General features: G+C 33.4%; 1 protein-coding gene across 1 annotated transcript in view; it reads left to right on the forward strand.

Moving 5' to 3' along the window:
• Window positions 1–17,112, forward strand: part of LOC127498080 (1-phosphatidylinositol 4,5-bisphosphate phosphodiesterase beta-1) — an 80,006-nt gene extending 62,894 nt beyond the window's left edge. Inside the window, exons 23-32 of the mRNA XM_051867035.1 lie at window positions 962–1,077; window positions 3,591–3,726; window positions 3,914–3,967; window positions 5,287–5,506; window positions 5,599–5,779; window positions 7,781–7,857; window positions 7,945–8,034; window positions 9,172–9,229; window positions 9,317–9,403; window positions 11,843–17,112. Coding sequence (XP_051722995.1) covers window positions 962–1,077; window positions 3,591–3,726; window positions 3,914–3,967; window positions 5,287–5,506; window positions 5,599–5,779; window positions 7,781–7,857; window positions 7,945–8,034; window positions 9,172–9,229; window positions 9,317–9,403; window positions 11,843–12,043 — 1,220 coding nt within the window. The 3' untranslated portion in view covers window positions 12,044–17,112. The remainder of the gene's footprint in view (window positions 1–961; window positions 1,078–3,590; window positions 3,727–3,913; window positions 3,968–5,286; window positions 5,507–5,598; window positions 5,780–7,780; window positions 7,858–7,944; window positions 8,035–9,171; window positions 9,230–9,316; window positions 9,404–11,842) is intronic.
• Window positions 17,113–17,161: the final 49 nt, after the last annotated feature.

A 17,161-nucleotide genomic window follows, 5' to 3' on the forward strand; every position in this document is an offset into this window, starting at 1 on the left:
TTAAATGTGTGTTTTGGTTGTGGGACAGCAGTTTGCACCAATTCTGTAGAATGGCCCATATATCAGAGTACCGTGGTATTACCTTCACTGTATAGCCACAGTGTTTTTTGTGAGGAGCTTTTCGATCTTCATCCCAGCGGTGGTTTTTACAAACGCTTGTGGTCCTCATTTGCATACTGAAACTATGAGATGGGGGATTATGGGACAGATTCACGTCTCCAGTTCCCAGAATGCTCCTGTTAGTGTTGTGCTTCAGTTAAAAAGTGTTACACCACAGCGGCACAACAGCACTGACCTTCTCAGCAGCGTTTCACACGTTCGTTTTGACTCGTCTGTTTTCCTGTCAGATGCAAATAATGATTAGACCATCTTAAGAGTTTGTTTAATTTAAATGGAAACTTTGCCTTATTAAAGCCACATAAAAACAAAGTGACCTCACCTATTTAAAGCTCAACTGTGGCATTATTTGTTAAATATGCATATTATATAAAAAGTGATATAGACCCCACAGAAGATGTCACAACTTTTATTTTATGTTAACTAATTATCAAAGACTTTTCTTTAGAAAATGTTGAATCTAACACTCTGTTTATGTAAATGAACGGCTTTTTTAAAGATGAAATGACCCATAAAATGCCAAGGAGAAAATGTTTTCAAAAATGTCTCTTAATTAAGGGTTTCTACCTATAATGAAACTTCAGATATGAGCAAAATGTCACTGCAAGAAGAAGGCCTTTAAAAGGGACAAAACATAATGTCATATATCAAATCTTTATATATATTTATAAGGTTTTGAAGTTGCAAAATATTGTGAAAACATTATAGCTGTTAACTAACTAAAATGACTTTAGCCCATGGTATCTAAAACAGATGCATGATGCAGAGATTTGTGAGTTTGTAACGGTTCTCGAGAGCGTTGTTGTGTTTGACGTGACTGACGGTGTGTTTCTGTGCTGAACAGATGTCATTGAAGCGTTGTCCAACCCCATCAGATACGTCAACCTAATGGAGCAGAGATCCAAACAGCTGGCGGCTCTCACTTTAGAGGAAGGAGAAGAGGAGAAAGACACCAAAGAGGTACAGACTCACATTCTGCTTCTGTCTCACTCCAAATCTTCAGACCTGAAAGTTGAAGATGGTAATTTTGGAGTCTTTTTCACTCTTAAGTGATATTAAAAATATATTAAAATACAATATATAATTATTTATATTATTTAAAAGTAACATCCGGAGGGGATATTTGTTTTAATCACCCTACAAATTCGAATAAACCATCAAAATATGAGAATTACATATTTTAACCCTTGTACATCAATTAAAAAAAAGTTACACATAGGTCCATATTGGACAAAAATGTTAGTGTCAAAAAACTGTCATAAAAATTTGAAGTTTGGGAGCACCGACTTAAAGGGTTGGTACACCAAAAATTAATAATGTCATTAATTACTCACCCTCATGTCGTTCCACACCCGTAAGACCTTCGTTCATCTTCAGAACACAAATTAAGATATTTTTGATAAAATCCGATGGCTCAGTGAGGCCTGCATTGACAGCAAGATAATTTAGACTTTCAAACACCCAGAAAGCTACTAAAGACATATTTAAAACAGTTCATGTGACTGCAGTGGTTCAACCTTAATGTTATGAAGTGACGAGAATACTTTTTGTGCGCCAAAAAAACAAAATAATGACTTTATTCAACAATATCTAGTGATGGGCGATTTCAAAACACTGCTTCATGAAGCTTTACGAATCTTTTGTTTCGAATCAGTGGTACGGAGCGTGTATAAAACTGCCAAAGTCACGTGAACCCTTGAAATTTGAAACACTTATGAGGTAACGAAGCCGCGTTTACTGAAATCACGTGACTTTGGCAGTTTGCAATTGTTTGATACCAGCTCGATTCGAAACAAAAAATTCGTAAATCTTCATGAAGCAGTGTTTTGAAATCGCCCATCACTAGACATTGTTGATATTTTGTTCTTTTGGCGCACAAAAAGTATTCTCGTCACTTAATAACATTAAGGTTGAACCACTGTAGTCACATGAACTGTTTTAAATACATCTTTAGTAGCTTTCTGGGTATCTGAAAGTGTAAATTAACAATGCAGGCCTCACTGAGCCATCGGATTTTATCAAGAATATCTTAATTTGTGTTTCCAAAGATGAACGAAGGTCTTACGGGTGTGGAACGACATGATTAATGACAGAATTTTCATTTTAAAAAAGACCCTGGGCAGATTATTGTCAAACTAAAAAAAAAGTTTAAAAAGTGAAATAAGAAAAAAGATATAGAGAACATTATTTTATATAAAATATATATTTTATGAAACATGTTGAACTCTAAAACTGCTATAAAATCAAAACCATAAATCTAAACAAATTATGCTCCAAATTTGAGGATGATATCTCAAAAAATAAGCTTTCAGTAAGATTTTGTTTGACTGCAGTACCACATTTTCCCCATTAGATGCCAGCAAAACTCTACTGGTACACACAGTGGTTGGATTTGTGATTTGCAGTAGTTTTTCACTCTCAAATATTACACACACACACACACACAATTTTTTTATTACACACATGCAAACCACACTCTGACATCCACACAATTATAGCTGCATCATTTATCCAGTTGGCTCAATAATAAGCAGAAGCAGAAAACAGGAATAACGCAAGTATTTGTTTTATAGGCCAAACCAGAGAATATGGCACCATCTGGTAAAAAAATAAATTAAAAAAAATAAAACTTTTCATTTTTAAGCCTTGCCAACAGAATGAAGGTTTCAATGGGGACATTTTGTCCTCAAGGCCCTGAGAGGAACTATTTTGTGTTACTAGTGCAAAATATATATATATATTTTTTTTAAAGGAAATGAGGGTGAAATAGAAAAATTCCAATAAAAATACACGCCAGTGCCAAAATTTATGCAGTTGGCATTAACAGGTAAAATGATCAAAAAACAAAACTGAAAAAGACAGAAATGTCCATAAGGACACACAAGGGTTAAATATGAGGGAAGCTCAAACACTAAAACACAGCAAACTACAGCTACAGGTTTTATTTTACTATGAAAAAAAGCATAGAAAACAAAACTCTGACTGGAAAAAGCATACAGTGACTACAACATAATCATTTATTAATATTTTGTTGGTTCTCTCTTGTTTGTGCATGTGTTCACAATTTGTTTGTATGACAGTCTGACCAAAAATTACGTCTGCACAAAGGGTGATGATGTCGATTTTCCTAGGCCATGTTTAATTATATATATATAAGAAATGGGCCTTAAAAATGTATGTAAGAAAAAGCTTTTTAAAAAGGGGCAAACCAGTATTAATGTCACATATTAAATCGAATTTCTCAGATGTAATATACATGAGCATTAGTTAGTGATAGATTTATAATGGGATTACTGCACTAATTACTCTGTCTAAACTCTAATCACATTCCCATTCGTTTACTTAATGAATGAAGTCATTTTTCTAATGAGTTTTTTTCATTTTGCAAAACGGTTTGTTGCTGTTAAACTGACAGAGAATGGTATTTAATGGTATTTTGGTGATGTTTCTAGCAGAAGTTTCTTGTTCTTCAGGCGGATCCGGGTGTTGAAAACCCCTCAGAGGTTAAAAGCGAACCCAAACCCGCCCCGGTTGAGAACGGATTGAGTCACACGCCCAGCGCGGCTCCTAAACCCGCGTCCCAGATCAGCACACAGCCACAGTCCACAGGTCAGACCTCCACACCTCTCTCATATCATCCTCTCATCTCTGTAATTCATTACTATCGATTGGATTAAGCTGTTTCACCTCACGTGTGCTGCGTTCACATATCAAACAAGACGGGAGAGAAAAATGATGAATGTTATTAGATATGGTTGAATCTTATCTGATGAGATCTTATCTGGATATGTTTCAGGCTCAACGAAACCAGCGGCAAAAACTGAAGATCTTATTCAAAGCGTCCTCACCGGTCAGTGTTAAACAGATCTAATGGCTTTTATCACCTATTTAAGAGACACAGTCCAGACTTTAAAAGAGACCTGATTCAGAGAAATGAAAATCTGAAATAACTTGCACGGTTTATATTAATATATTATAATATATAATTTTATATTATTAAGTTATGTTTTTGTCATATTACACATATAGAGAAAATAACAGGAAATACATTTATTTATTTATTTATTTATTTATTTATATACAATGATTTTGTTTTTGTAAACAAAAATAATAGAATAAACAATAGCAGGTTATTTCAAAAATAATTCAAATATATTAACAAAATAATACACAAAATGTAATATATATATATATATATATAATCTAATAATATAAATATTATACAAATAATATATTACTTATTTTAAATACACACGCACACACACACAAAAACAAATATATATATATATATATATATATATATATATATATATATATATACATATATATATATATATATATATATATATATATACATAAACATAAATATAAATATTAGAATATTAGAACAAACAACAGCAGGTTATTTCAAAAATAATTTTCAAATATTAATATAAAATAATACACAAAATCTTATGTGTGTGTGTGTATATATATATATATGTATATATATATATATATATATATGTATATATATATATATATATATATATGTATATATATATATATGTATATATATATATATATATATATGTATATGTGTGTGTTTTTGTGTATATATACATAAATATATACATAAATATTAGAACAAACTATAGCAGGTTATTTAAAAAATGTAAAAAATAATTTTCAAATATTAACATAAAATAATACACAAAATTATATTTATATATTTAATTATATATAATTATATATTAATTATATATAATTAAAATATATTAACAAAATAATACGTGACATTTTATATTTTGTGTATTATTTTGTTAATATATTTTAATTATTCCTGAAATAACCTGCTATTTAATAGTTTATTCTATTATTTATTTTTACAAAAACAAAATCATTTTTTATATATATATATATATAAAAAAATGTGTGTGTGTGTGTGTGTGTATATATAAGCTATATTTTGCTTAATTTATGTAAGCAATCAAATAAAATTCAGTTTTATTAGGTGGCTGTTCAGTTTAAATCATTTCGAATGTTCACCATAAATTATTTAAACACTTCTGATGTACAGCTTTAGTGAACCCATCCACCTGAGCTTCAGAAAAGGTTCATAAAATATGGAGGTGGAATGTGAAGAAGTAATTTTACAGTCCATAAAACCCCTGCCTGTTTCTGCCTCAGAGATGGAGGCGCAAACCATCGAGGAGCTCAAACAGCAGAAGGGATTCGTTCGGGAGCAGAGACGACACTATAAAGAGATGAAGGACCTGGTGAAGAAACATCACAAGAAAACCACTGAGATGATCAAGGAGCACACGGCCAAATACAATGAAATCCAGCACGACTACCTCCGCAAACGGGCCGTCCTGCTGAAGTCTGCAAAACGAGATGGTAAGAAGAGGTAGGTAGACGTCCTCTGATCGACTTGTGGTTCGGATTGTGTGGCGAAACATCAGGTGAACAAACGTCTCACAGGCTGGCGTCTGTCGTCAGGTGTCTGTCGTCCAGTCCTGAACACGGACCCTCGTTCTTCGAGCAGGAACTGGCCAGTTTGGATCAAGACAGCGGACTGAAACTGTCTGAACTCAAAGAGCAGCAGCAACAGCAGCTACTGAATCTCCGTCAGGAACAGTATTACAGCGAGAAGTACCTGAAGAAGGAACACATTAAACAGGTGCGTCAAGAATCCAGAACTGGTGTGTGTCTGAGAAAAGAGTGCTGAAACAAAATCACAGAGTTGATTCATTTGCAATTCACTCTTTAAAACTGTACTCTCTCTCTATATGTACTAATATATATATATATATATATATATATATATATATATATACACACACACACATGTAAAAACATGATCAGTAAGTCATGGCAACTTATGTTTTTACATTAAATCATCAATCAGTAATTTTAACATTTTTATATAAATTATACAAGATTCAACACAATTAAAAAAAAAAAAATCCATTTAATATAATTTGTTGAAATTACTTGTTTAAGGCAAACTTATAGAAAATAGAACATAATGCAAATTATTTCAAATAAAATTTTAAACAAGTGTTAATTCATTTGCAAATGACTCTTTAGAACCATATATTACCATATACTAACCATATATTAACATTAATAATTTAAATAATACAGTATATGTGTGTGTGTGATTATATTAAGTATATATTTATATTATTAGCATTATTATTCATTAATATTAACATTAATAATATATATATATGTGTGTGTGTGTGTGTGTGTTTATATTAAATATATATATATATTATTAGCATTATTATTATTAATTAACATTAATAATATATATCTATATATGTGTGTGTGTGTGTGTGTGAGACTGTATATATGTCACGATCACTGTCTGTTCCTGTCAGTTCCTGGACTCCACTTCCCATAATCCTCCCTTCCAATCACATGCACCAATCACCAATTGCCACACACACCTGCAGATCATTACCTGGACTATTTAAGACACACACACACACACACCCTTTGCGAAGTCTTGATTTGCCCCGGTGATCAACTCTGAGCGTTTTCTTGTGGACTGTTTACCCTGTTACCGTTGGATTGTTTATTCGTTGTGATTCTCTGCTGCCTGCCCTGAACCTTGCCTGTGTACTGGACTGTGATTGTTTGCTGCCTGCCCTGATCTCCGCCTGTGACCCGATACAGTTTGTCTGCTGCCTGCCTCGACCATTGCCTGTCCCGTTTATGTCTTTGCCTTTGCCCCTGTCTGCCTTGGTGACTATTCTCAATAAAGCTGCAAATGGATCCCCGCTCTGCCGTCCCATCATTACAATATATTAAGTATATATTTATATTATTAGCATTATTATTAATTAACATTAACATTAAAAATATAAATATGTGTGTGTGTTTATATTAAATATAATATTTAATATTGACAGTTTACATTAATATATATTATTAGCATTATTATTATAATTAACATTAATAATATAAATATATGTGTGTGCATGTATTTTTATTAAGTATATATTTATATTATTAGCATTATTAGTAATTAACATTAACATTAATATATATGTGTGTGTGTGTGCGTGTGTGCGCATGTGTGCATGTGTGTTTATATTCAATATATGTTTGCATTATAAGCATTATTTACACTATATATATATATATATATATATATATATATATATATATATATATATATATATATATATACAGTATATATATATAGTTTGTAAATAATGCTTATAATATAAATATAGATATTTTTATATTTACATCATGTATGTATGTATGTATGTATGTGTGTGTATATACACACACACACACACACACACACACACACACACACACACACACACACACACACACACACACACACACACACACACACACACACACACATATACATACGAATTTGAGTTTGTTTTTTTTTATGCTTTTAATGCTTTCTTTCCTTTATTGTAAGTCGCTTTTGATAAAAGTGTCTGTTAAATGCACAAATGTAAATATAAAAATAAACCAGCCAAGTGTTCATTGTAAATGTCTGCATCTAGAAAGATGCTATTTTTTGCTTATTTCATGTGAGAAATCAAATATAAATTATTTAAACATTTCTGATGTGCAGCTTTAGAAACCTCTTTAATGAATGGGTCAGAATGACTGATGGATTTGGGTGTTTCTGCTGTGTTCGCAGGTTATCGAGAAGCTGACCGGCATCGCTGAAGAAAGTCAAAGCAACCAAATGAAGAAAATCAAGGAGCTGTGTGAGAAGTGAGTCCGTTATCAATATCACAAGCATCTTTTAATAATTCAGAAGGTCATGTAGCATCAACCTCTCTGTTCCGTCTGTGTTTACAGAGAAAAGAAAGAACTGAAAAAGAAAATGGACAAGAAGAGACAAGAGAAGATCAATGAAGCCAAATCAAAGGAGAAGCACTTGACAGAAGAGTAAGAGTTCATCTGCTCATCTGTTTAGTGTATAAAATGTGTGTTTTTGTTGAAATAAGGCTTCTAGCATCCACAATAATCCGGATACATTTGAAAATGTATCTTTTTCCCAAAGTTTTGGCCTTCTGTCCACCCTGAGACAGCACAGAGAGCTTTTTCTTGCTCTGCCAGGTGGGCGTCCCCCTGCAGTCATCATGTTTTCTGGCCATTTCAAGTTTGATTTACATGACATAAAGCGATTGATTCACGAGCTTAGAACGTGCACGAAAACAAGAGGCGGGATTTATCGCACGAACCAATCATATCCAACCATAACCAGTCATATCCAATCATTGCCTCTATTACCCCCCACCAAACCCACCGCACACTTTAGGGTGTCTGTTTTAAGTCAATGGGATCAGAGGAGGCACCTGCGGGTGTTGCTGTTGGACAGTGATTTATACGTTTTTAAATGTCAAGTTGTTTTATTATTCTAATATGGATTATTTTCTCATCCACTGTTTTGAGGAGGCACTGCCTCTCTTGCCTCCTCGGAAGAAACGCTCCTGTCTAAAACAGGTTGAACTGTATGTTCAGATTTTCCACAGAAATACACACAGATCAGAGAGGGTTTAAATTGGTGTTTTACAAAATATATAACTTGAAAGCAATGAAAGTCACTCCAGATAAAAGCATCTACCAAATGCATACATACGTCTAAATTTATATATTTGACAAATAGATCTGGATTCATATCTGTAGAGATGAATTGATAAAGTAATGCAGACTCAAAAGTGACGTAATTAAGTGAGTAAAATGTGCAACTGACTACAGACGGCTTCATTCAGGTGATTCTGTGAGGGGAATTGTAAGCATATTTGGCTTTAATATACTTAAATGATATTAAAATACTTTGTTAAGCTACAAAGATGCTTGTATCATTGACCCTCGAGATATTAATTTACACCAAACTAATCATGAATCGATTTAGAGATTCAAAAAACATTAATTTCAGGTTAGTTTCATTAATGTTCAGGGAGGCAATTAAAGGAACGGAAAGAATTTTATTATTCCTTATAAAAGCAGCCTCTAGATGGCAATAAAACACTGATAAATGCATCCCATGATCCATAACAGTCTCTCTCTCTCTGATTTTAGGGAGAAGCTGGAAATCAACCGCTCTTATGTGAACGAGGTGGTGCAGCACATTAAGAGGGTAAAAGAGTTTCTCCATTTCTCATCATCATAAATGAGAATAAATATGATTCTTTACACTTTTTGTCTTTTTTTTTTATGTCTCTAGCTGGAAGATGCTCAGACTAAAAGACATGAGAAGCTTGTAGAAACCCATAAAAGCATTCTGCAACAAATATTAGATGAGAAACCCAAGGTAAGAGTTCGCCGTGTGGCACTACAATTACAAATAAACATGGTAGTAGTAACAGTAGATAAAAAGGTAGATATAAGCATCGTGAAGTTCTTTAGAGCGATTGTTTTAAGACTAATGTAGTCCCTAGACTTCTCATTTGGAGTTTAATGTCTCATAAATGAACAGAACGAGAGATATTATAATAACTAGCACTGTTACTGTTATTGTTATAAAAGCAGAAGTCATCTAGTGAAAGCGAGTGTTGTTGCTTTCTGGAAGTTTGACAGACGAGTGTCGGACGAAACACAGCGTCTGTTGAGTTTGTTGCATCATGACAATGTAGATCAATACATATTTCACAAATCATTGATTTTCTGCATCTGTCATTCACTATCATGCCTTTATGCTCAACAACATTTTTTGTCAGTATCAGTTATTTAACTTTAAGCCTGTAAAGCCTGGGATATGAAATAATAATGCTATTTTTTTTTTTAAATGGAACAGTTTATTGAACCTTTAGGCAAAATCTAAAATAAAAAGTTTTCATATGTGTTTTTGTTGAGTATCATATTTGATGCATCAGGTTTTTATGGCTCATGTGGTCTGATATAGTGAGAATATGGAGGAAAAAATACCTCAGTTTTATTCAGATATCAAAAATATGCAGTTTGGCGCAGATGCTGATATTTATATGGACAAAATGTGAGATATGTGAGATTCTTGTAATGTAAACATAATGTAAACATGCTTACAATGATGAAGTCCTGTTAAAACTTTCTACAGGTTTGTACTAAAATGAGAGACTGTTCATTCAACCCTTTAAATATTTCATAAGCTGTCAGGAGTATTTAAATCTCAAATTTGGAGAATTTCAGTGTGATGCAGCACATTTTTAGATGCAGAAACAGAACAAATGTGCTTTTCAATCCTGAACATAACAGTAAAGATTTTTTTCTTATCTATAAAGTAATCTGGTGAAATATGTGTAGATTTGTGATTCCTGAGCGCTGCAGCACGGATCGGCCTGATCTGCTGCTGCATTAGTGAATATTGATCCGGATCTGTCGATACTGTCCCATGTCACATCACTGCCCCGTTCATCCATCGACTCCTGCGGGTCTCCTGCGGTCACAGCACACAGACACTCACACTCAACCACATCAAGTTTGCCGTTTATGATGGGGTCTTTTCATTATTTTTGTTCTTTCAGCTTAATTTTTTCCCCTTGAAGTCCTCTAATAATGTTAGTCAAAGTTGCGCCAAATTTATTTTAAATTTATTGATACATTTATTTTAAATTTATAATATATTAAACTATTTTTTTCAGTACCATTTTCCACTCTCTCTCTCTAACTTACAATTAAACATGCTGTTATTTGCTCTTTTCATAGTCTTTTTTTTCGTATTTTGTTTATAATAACAATTATATTATAAATGATAATTTATTTTAAATATCATTATTATTTAATATTTATATTTAGGTATTCATATTTTAAGTATCATTATATTTCAAATTAATAATAAATTCAAATATATTATATTTAGGCCTAAATGTATCAAATTAATTTATTTCAGGACCATTTTCCACCCTCTCTCTGACTTTTTCCACATTTTATTATTTAGTTTTTGTTTGTTTTTCCTCTTGAAGTCCTCTAATAATGTAAGTCAAGGTTTTTTATGCACCAAAAATGGTCAAATTTATTATTTTCAGGACCATTAAAACAATTAATTCTCAATTAAACGTGCTGTTATTTGCTTTTTTTCATGGACTTTTCCACATTTTAGTGTTTCTAATAATAATAAATAATTTATTTTGAATTTATCATTAGATTTATTTCAAATGTATAATAAATTATCCTTTAAGTTATATTAAAATTCATCCCATTTATATTTTTCAGGATCATTTTCCACTCTTTCTCTTTGAGTCTTATAATTAAACATGCTTTTTTCTTTCCTTTTTTTAAAAATAGACATTTTTGCATTTTATTATTTATTTGTTTCTTTTTTCCGCTTGGAGTCCTCTAATAAAATTAATCAAGACTTTTTTGGACCAAAAACAGTTGAATTTATTTTTTCAGGACTATTTTCCACCCTCTCTCTGACTCTTGAAATGAAACATGCTGTTTTTTATTGACATTTCCACATTTTTATTATTTATTTGTTTCTTATTTGTGTTTAACCTCCTTATTACCTTACTGTGGGCGGACAACTTTATGAAAATATAATAGGTTTTGTTATATCTGTCGGATATGATTTTTTGCAGTTTATATTCAGTAATGCTAATTTCAGACTTGGAGGAAGTTTTGTTTTCAAAAGCCGATAAAGAAAGTAAGGCGGAGGAAGTTATTACATTTTGAACAATTACGAAGACAAACTTTTCTTCTTTTTTTTTAGAATAACGTGCACTAATGGTCAGTTTTGATTTCCTGTAGACGGTAATATTTTGCCCTGTGTTCACAGCTTCAGAATGACCTGGATCAGGAATACCAGGACAAATTCCGGCGGCTTCCATTGGAGATCCAGGAGTTTGTGCAGGAAAGCACCAAGAGAAAGACTGAGGATGTAGAGCAGGAAGTTCTTCCCTCTTCCTCCACGCTGGAGAAACTGATGCAGAAGGGCGCACAATCTGAAGACGACACAGAAGAGGAGAAGAAAGACTGATCGGACCATTTCAGAAACCTTCAGGATCTCTTCCCACTTCACTTTACGTTCTTTCATTTACATATTAGACATTTTTTGAAGGGTTGCGTTTGCTCCAGGAGATATCGACAGCTGACGAAGGAGAGCTCGTGGAAACGCTGCATCTGTATCACGCTGGGAGTTATTTTATTTCGGTTTGTTTAGTCTACTTGACTGGGTACATACTAAGGTTTAAATATGAATTATTTGTAATGTTCTGTTGATGTGCATCTCATAATAATGAATGAAAACAAAAGTGTTTTAATGGAAGAGAACGCAGGTCATGATACTGTATAGAGATACTGTAGCGATCAATTATCTTTAACGGATGAATCTCACAAAAACATCCTGGTCACAGCAGTCCGAGTCATATGTCACCACATTCTTGGGAGTTTTTGGGATGAAATATGACCCGGATGTGTTCTCGACAGGCTTTGTGAGATTCACTTTTAAGGCCCGTTCACACCAAGGACAATAACGATAAAGATGTGTCTCAAATTATGCACTATACACTATGTACTTATGCACTATGTACTCAACCATGTAGTGTATGAAACGATATCGTGGGAATCACTTTCAGAACAATTTTTTTCCAGCTGATGAACGATAAAAACATTGACAACCAATCAGAATCAATCTTGCTTTCAGAGCTTGATCATTTAAAGCAGTAGATGACAAAACTGCTTAGAATAAACAGAACGATGTTGTGCATTGTTCTGGACGATATTATAGTTATCTTTATAGTAGGGCTGTCAAAATTAGCGCATTATAATAGGGCTGTCAAAAATTATATAAAAAATGTGAATTTAGATTTATCTGCCAATATATCGGTTATCGGCTTTCAAATATAAAGAGTTATCGGTATTGGCCAAAATTTTCATATCAGCGCGTGAACGTATAATGTAACTAGATAAAAAATGACGGAAAAAAATAGATACGATGTTAACTGCGTTAAACATTTTTTAACTCGTTAAACTTTTAATGTCATTTTTTAGCTAGTGTTACATTATATGATCATGCTCTTATTCGCGCAAATGCTTTTAATCTAGGGATGCACTGATATGAAAATTTTGGCCGATACCGATAATTCTTTCTATTTGAAAGCCGATAACCGATATATTGGTCTCGCCATTAAAAGCTATGTCACACAAGCACACAATTATAATTATTATATAATATTTACAATTATATAAACCATTGAAGATGCAAAAAATATCTCAGATCTGTACTGGAGCGCTGTCTGTGAATCTCCTGTCTATGTGACAGACACACGAGAAAGCTGCTTCGGACAGCGCACAAGTACAGCATTGAGTTCTCTTTCACGCTCAAATGAATCGTGCAAAAACACACAAAATTATGCCAAAATGCCTGTTTTGTCGAGTACCCTCGTACGCACAGTCTTAAATGAGGTAAATAAAGTCTTAAATTAACGTAAAGTGTTGTGAGAAAATGCATGTCAGATCCGTGTCATGTGAGTCAGCTCTTAAAGTGACAGCAGCCTAATAAACCTGCTGCTGTCTGTGTCATTAAGCTGCATTCATACAGGGAGTCAACGCTTGACGGAGGGCGTGTCTGAAGCTTGGTGCTGACACAACCGTCATAATGACAAAAGCCAATCACATTACTTTCCAGTGTTGCATGAACGCAATTGGCTAGCATCCGCACTAGGGTATTTGCATAAGGCGATTCGATTGGCTGACGCCTGCGTTGGCATTTGAAAAGTTGAAAATTTTTCAACTTCTGCCACGGGCAACGCCAGTGATGCGATGCAACACAACCCACAATTCAGTTCGGCAACGCATGACATCAACCATTCAAAGTAAATGAGAAGCGTTAATGCCGACTAATTTGGAGATTAAATGTGAAATTATTTCAATATAAAATATATTAAAATCTTTAATGTTAGGTGCAATTGTAATCGTGATTAATTAGTTAATTTTATTTAATCGATTGACAGCACAACTTTATAGTTATTGTTGCTGGTGTGAACGGGCCTCTACAGACATGAGAGTTTCTGAAAGGTTCATGGTTTATTTGCACTGAAACGGATGATGATTATTTGATTCATCTTCTTGCAAAAGTTGCTGCTGAGTGCTTGAGTTTTGCTGTATATATTACAGGAGTGATTTTTCCACCTGTACTAATGAACATATACTGGTCTGGAGGTGCTGAAACCCTGTCCAACACTGACCTGGAACAGTTTCAGGGATGCATGCTTACAGTCAGCCGAGCGTTTGTGCTTCTACACATTTGTAAATGTCAGCAATATAGCTTGTGTTGTAATGTGATGAACTATTATCAATTTGTGAAGATGTGTTTCAAGATATAAGCTTTTTTCTTTTTGAACCCATAACAGACACAGTTGGGTTGTTTTAAAAAATATATATATATATATAAATGCATAGTGGTTTATTTGCTGTATTAAGGGACCATTTCAATTCCAGTTTCTGTTTAGGAAACTGTTTTAATTCTTTCTTTTGTTACTGCAGTTTGTCGTACGGGCAGAATTTTCCGATTAGCATCAATAGGTCACCTTAATCAATGAGTGAATCTCACAAAAACATGTTCAGGTCATTTTCACCCCAAAATCAGTGACAATTTTTTTTCAGCATAAAAGGCACTATGTTTAAAAATTCAGTAATAATGCATCCATTTTTAGGGGTTCAAGCGTGTAGCGCTGAAACCCTATTGTAATTGTTAAATTTTCCATGGATCAGCATTCTCCATTAAGCATAGGCTCAAGTGTCTTATATCGTTGGAATCCTTGGCTCTAGAGTCGCTTGTCGAAATATTAGCTAAATTTTCAGGTATTTTGGATTTTTTGAAAAACCTACTTTTGAGAACTAGTACTAGGTTTTTGGCCCAATCGGATCAGTGCAGCAAGATTCTCTGTATCAAGAGTCTCATTGTCAATAATTATCAAAACAAAGTTAAAATTTCGATTCACGGTCCCTAAAGGCTGCCAAAACGCTCAAAGTAGGCGGAGCCACTTTTACTAAAATGGCTATAAGTCGTGAACGGAATGAGATATTTTCACCAAATTTGGCACACCTATGTAGGAGCTCATTCTGTGGTCACATGACAAAAGACACAGTGACTAGCCACTTGGTGGCGATATAACAGAGAAAAAATCATTAAAATGGCTATAACTACTTCATCATTAGTACAATTGACTTGAAAATTGGCATGCAGTGTCTTGGTCCAAGGTGCCATGATTGTGTATGAGGACATTGAAGTATCTCAAAAAACATGTCCGCCATCAGCCAATGAATTTTGAGCAGCTATCAGACAAGGTTAACGGAGGCCGATCGAAATGAAACTCGCTGGGCCTGTTTGACTCACGACCCTAGAGGCCTGTGAGAAATTTGATAGAAATCGGCCACTGGGGGGGCGCCGTAGTTGGCGAACTAGTCCTAGGTTTTTGGCTTAACCTCTCTAACTGTTAAAAAGCTTTTAAAACCATATATTTTTATGTTAAATTTCCTGTATTTGCTGTAAATGGTCTTTTCCATCTATGATTGAGATGGTTACAGGCTTGCTAAATAAACATAATACCTTTTACGCATGTGCTTAAAGAACTTATAGAGCTTGAACCCCAATAATTGCTGCTCGCACCTATATTTTTTATTGTTATTTTTTTGCATTACAGTAATATTTTGGGTGGGGGGTGGCGCGATGTGCTTAATGTCATAAAAATCGCGTGACAAAGGACGCAGCAACTGGCCACTTGGTGGCACTATAACAGGAAATATTTTAATGTCATTAAATAAGCTTTGTTTTCTTTATACAAAATATTATTTCTTATTGATTTTGGGGTAAAACATGACCTGGGCGTAGGTTTCTTGAGATTCACCTCAGTAATAAATAAAATTAGTAATGCAGATGAAGGCAAAAAAGAAAAAAAAAAGAAAAAAAAAATGGATATGCACTTTGGATGTCCCGAGGTATTATGCAATCTTTCTACAGAAGTCAGAAAGCATGTAATATTTTCTTTTTATTATGTTCCGTTTTGGATGTAGGATATGTTTAAGGATTTTTATGCCAAGTGAAATTTGATTGTTAATTCTTTTCTACTTTTATGCCATACATCTATAATTAATTAGTGATTTCATTAAGCACTTTGATTAGCTGTTATTTCTACTTGCTCTCTAGATTATAATTTAACTAAGAGTTTTTACTTTTTTAAATCTTTTTAATCTGCTCCAATTGGGTTAGTTATGTATTTCAAGTTTATCAACACCAAGTTTGACATTTCGTTTTCTGTATATTTGCAAGGTTTTGATATTTATAATGCTCAATCTGATCTATGTGAAATACTAAAAAGCCAAAATGTGTTTCTTGTCACTTTCTTTTGAGATTGGTCTGACTAAACTGTCTTAAAACACAAATGTTGAAACCTTGCATAATATCTGTTTACAATTTGCTTTGAAAAGAGTCTTGATCATTTGAGTGACGTCATTGGGAAGCAGCTGCAGCTACTAAAGAGCGTTTATCATTTACTCAATGACTTAATTTCCCCATGATCACTAGTTTACATGTAAAATGAATCCTGTATATTCACTTCCAGAAGTATTATTGAATTTTTACAACACGATTCTGTGCCATTGTTTCCTTTCGACCAAAATCTTTTTTGCAATGTAAGATTACTTGAATTACTTTTATGACTCGAGAATATTTTTGATCGTTTTGAAGTGAAGTCCCGTGCCTTTGAATGTTCAATCTATGTTAGATGTGGAATGTAAAAAGTGTTGATGAATAGAGCTCATTTTTGTATAAACCGTAAGCGCACTTTTAAGATATTTATACTACTACAGAGTTAGATAGGCTAGATATGACGTGTCAGACTATTGATCATGAATGCTACTGAATGCCACTTTATTATTTTCAACTTCTGTTGACAGAAAAGATCCCGATTTAACATTTAATGACATTTGATTTTGTCCACTTCTGTTATTAGTTTGACAAATATCAAGATCTTTGGAAGACAAATATTGTTGAATGTAAGTCGTGCTCGTGTTGTGCATTGGTTTTAATAAAATTGTTCTTGTGAACTTTGGGCTTTGAACAATAATGCTCCTTTTGGCTGTAACTTTAATGTGT

The sequence above is a fragment of the Ctenopharyngodon idella genome, chromosome 17 (genome assembly GCF_019924925.1).
Source record: "Ctenopharyngodon idella isolate HZGC_01 chromosome 17, HZGC01, whole genome shotgun sequence".
Taxonomy (NCBI): Eukaryota; Metazoa; Chordata; class Actinopteri; order Cypriniformes; family Xenocyprididae; genus Ctenopharyngodon; species Ctenopharyngodon idella.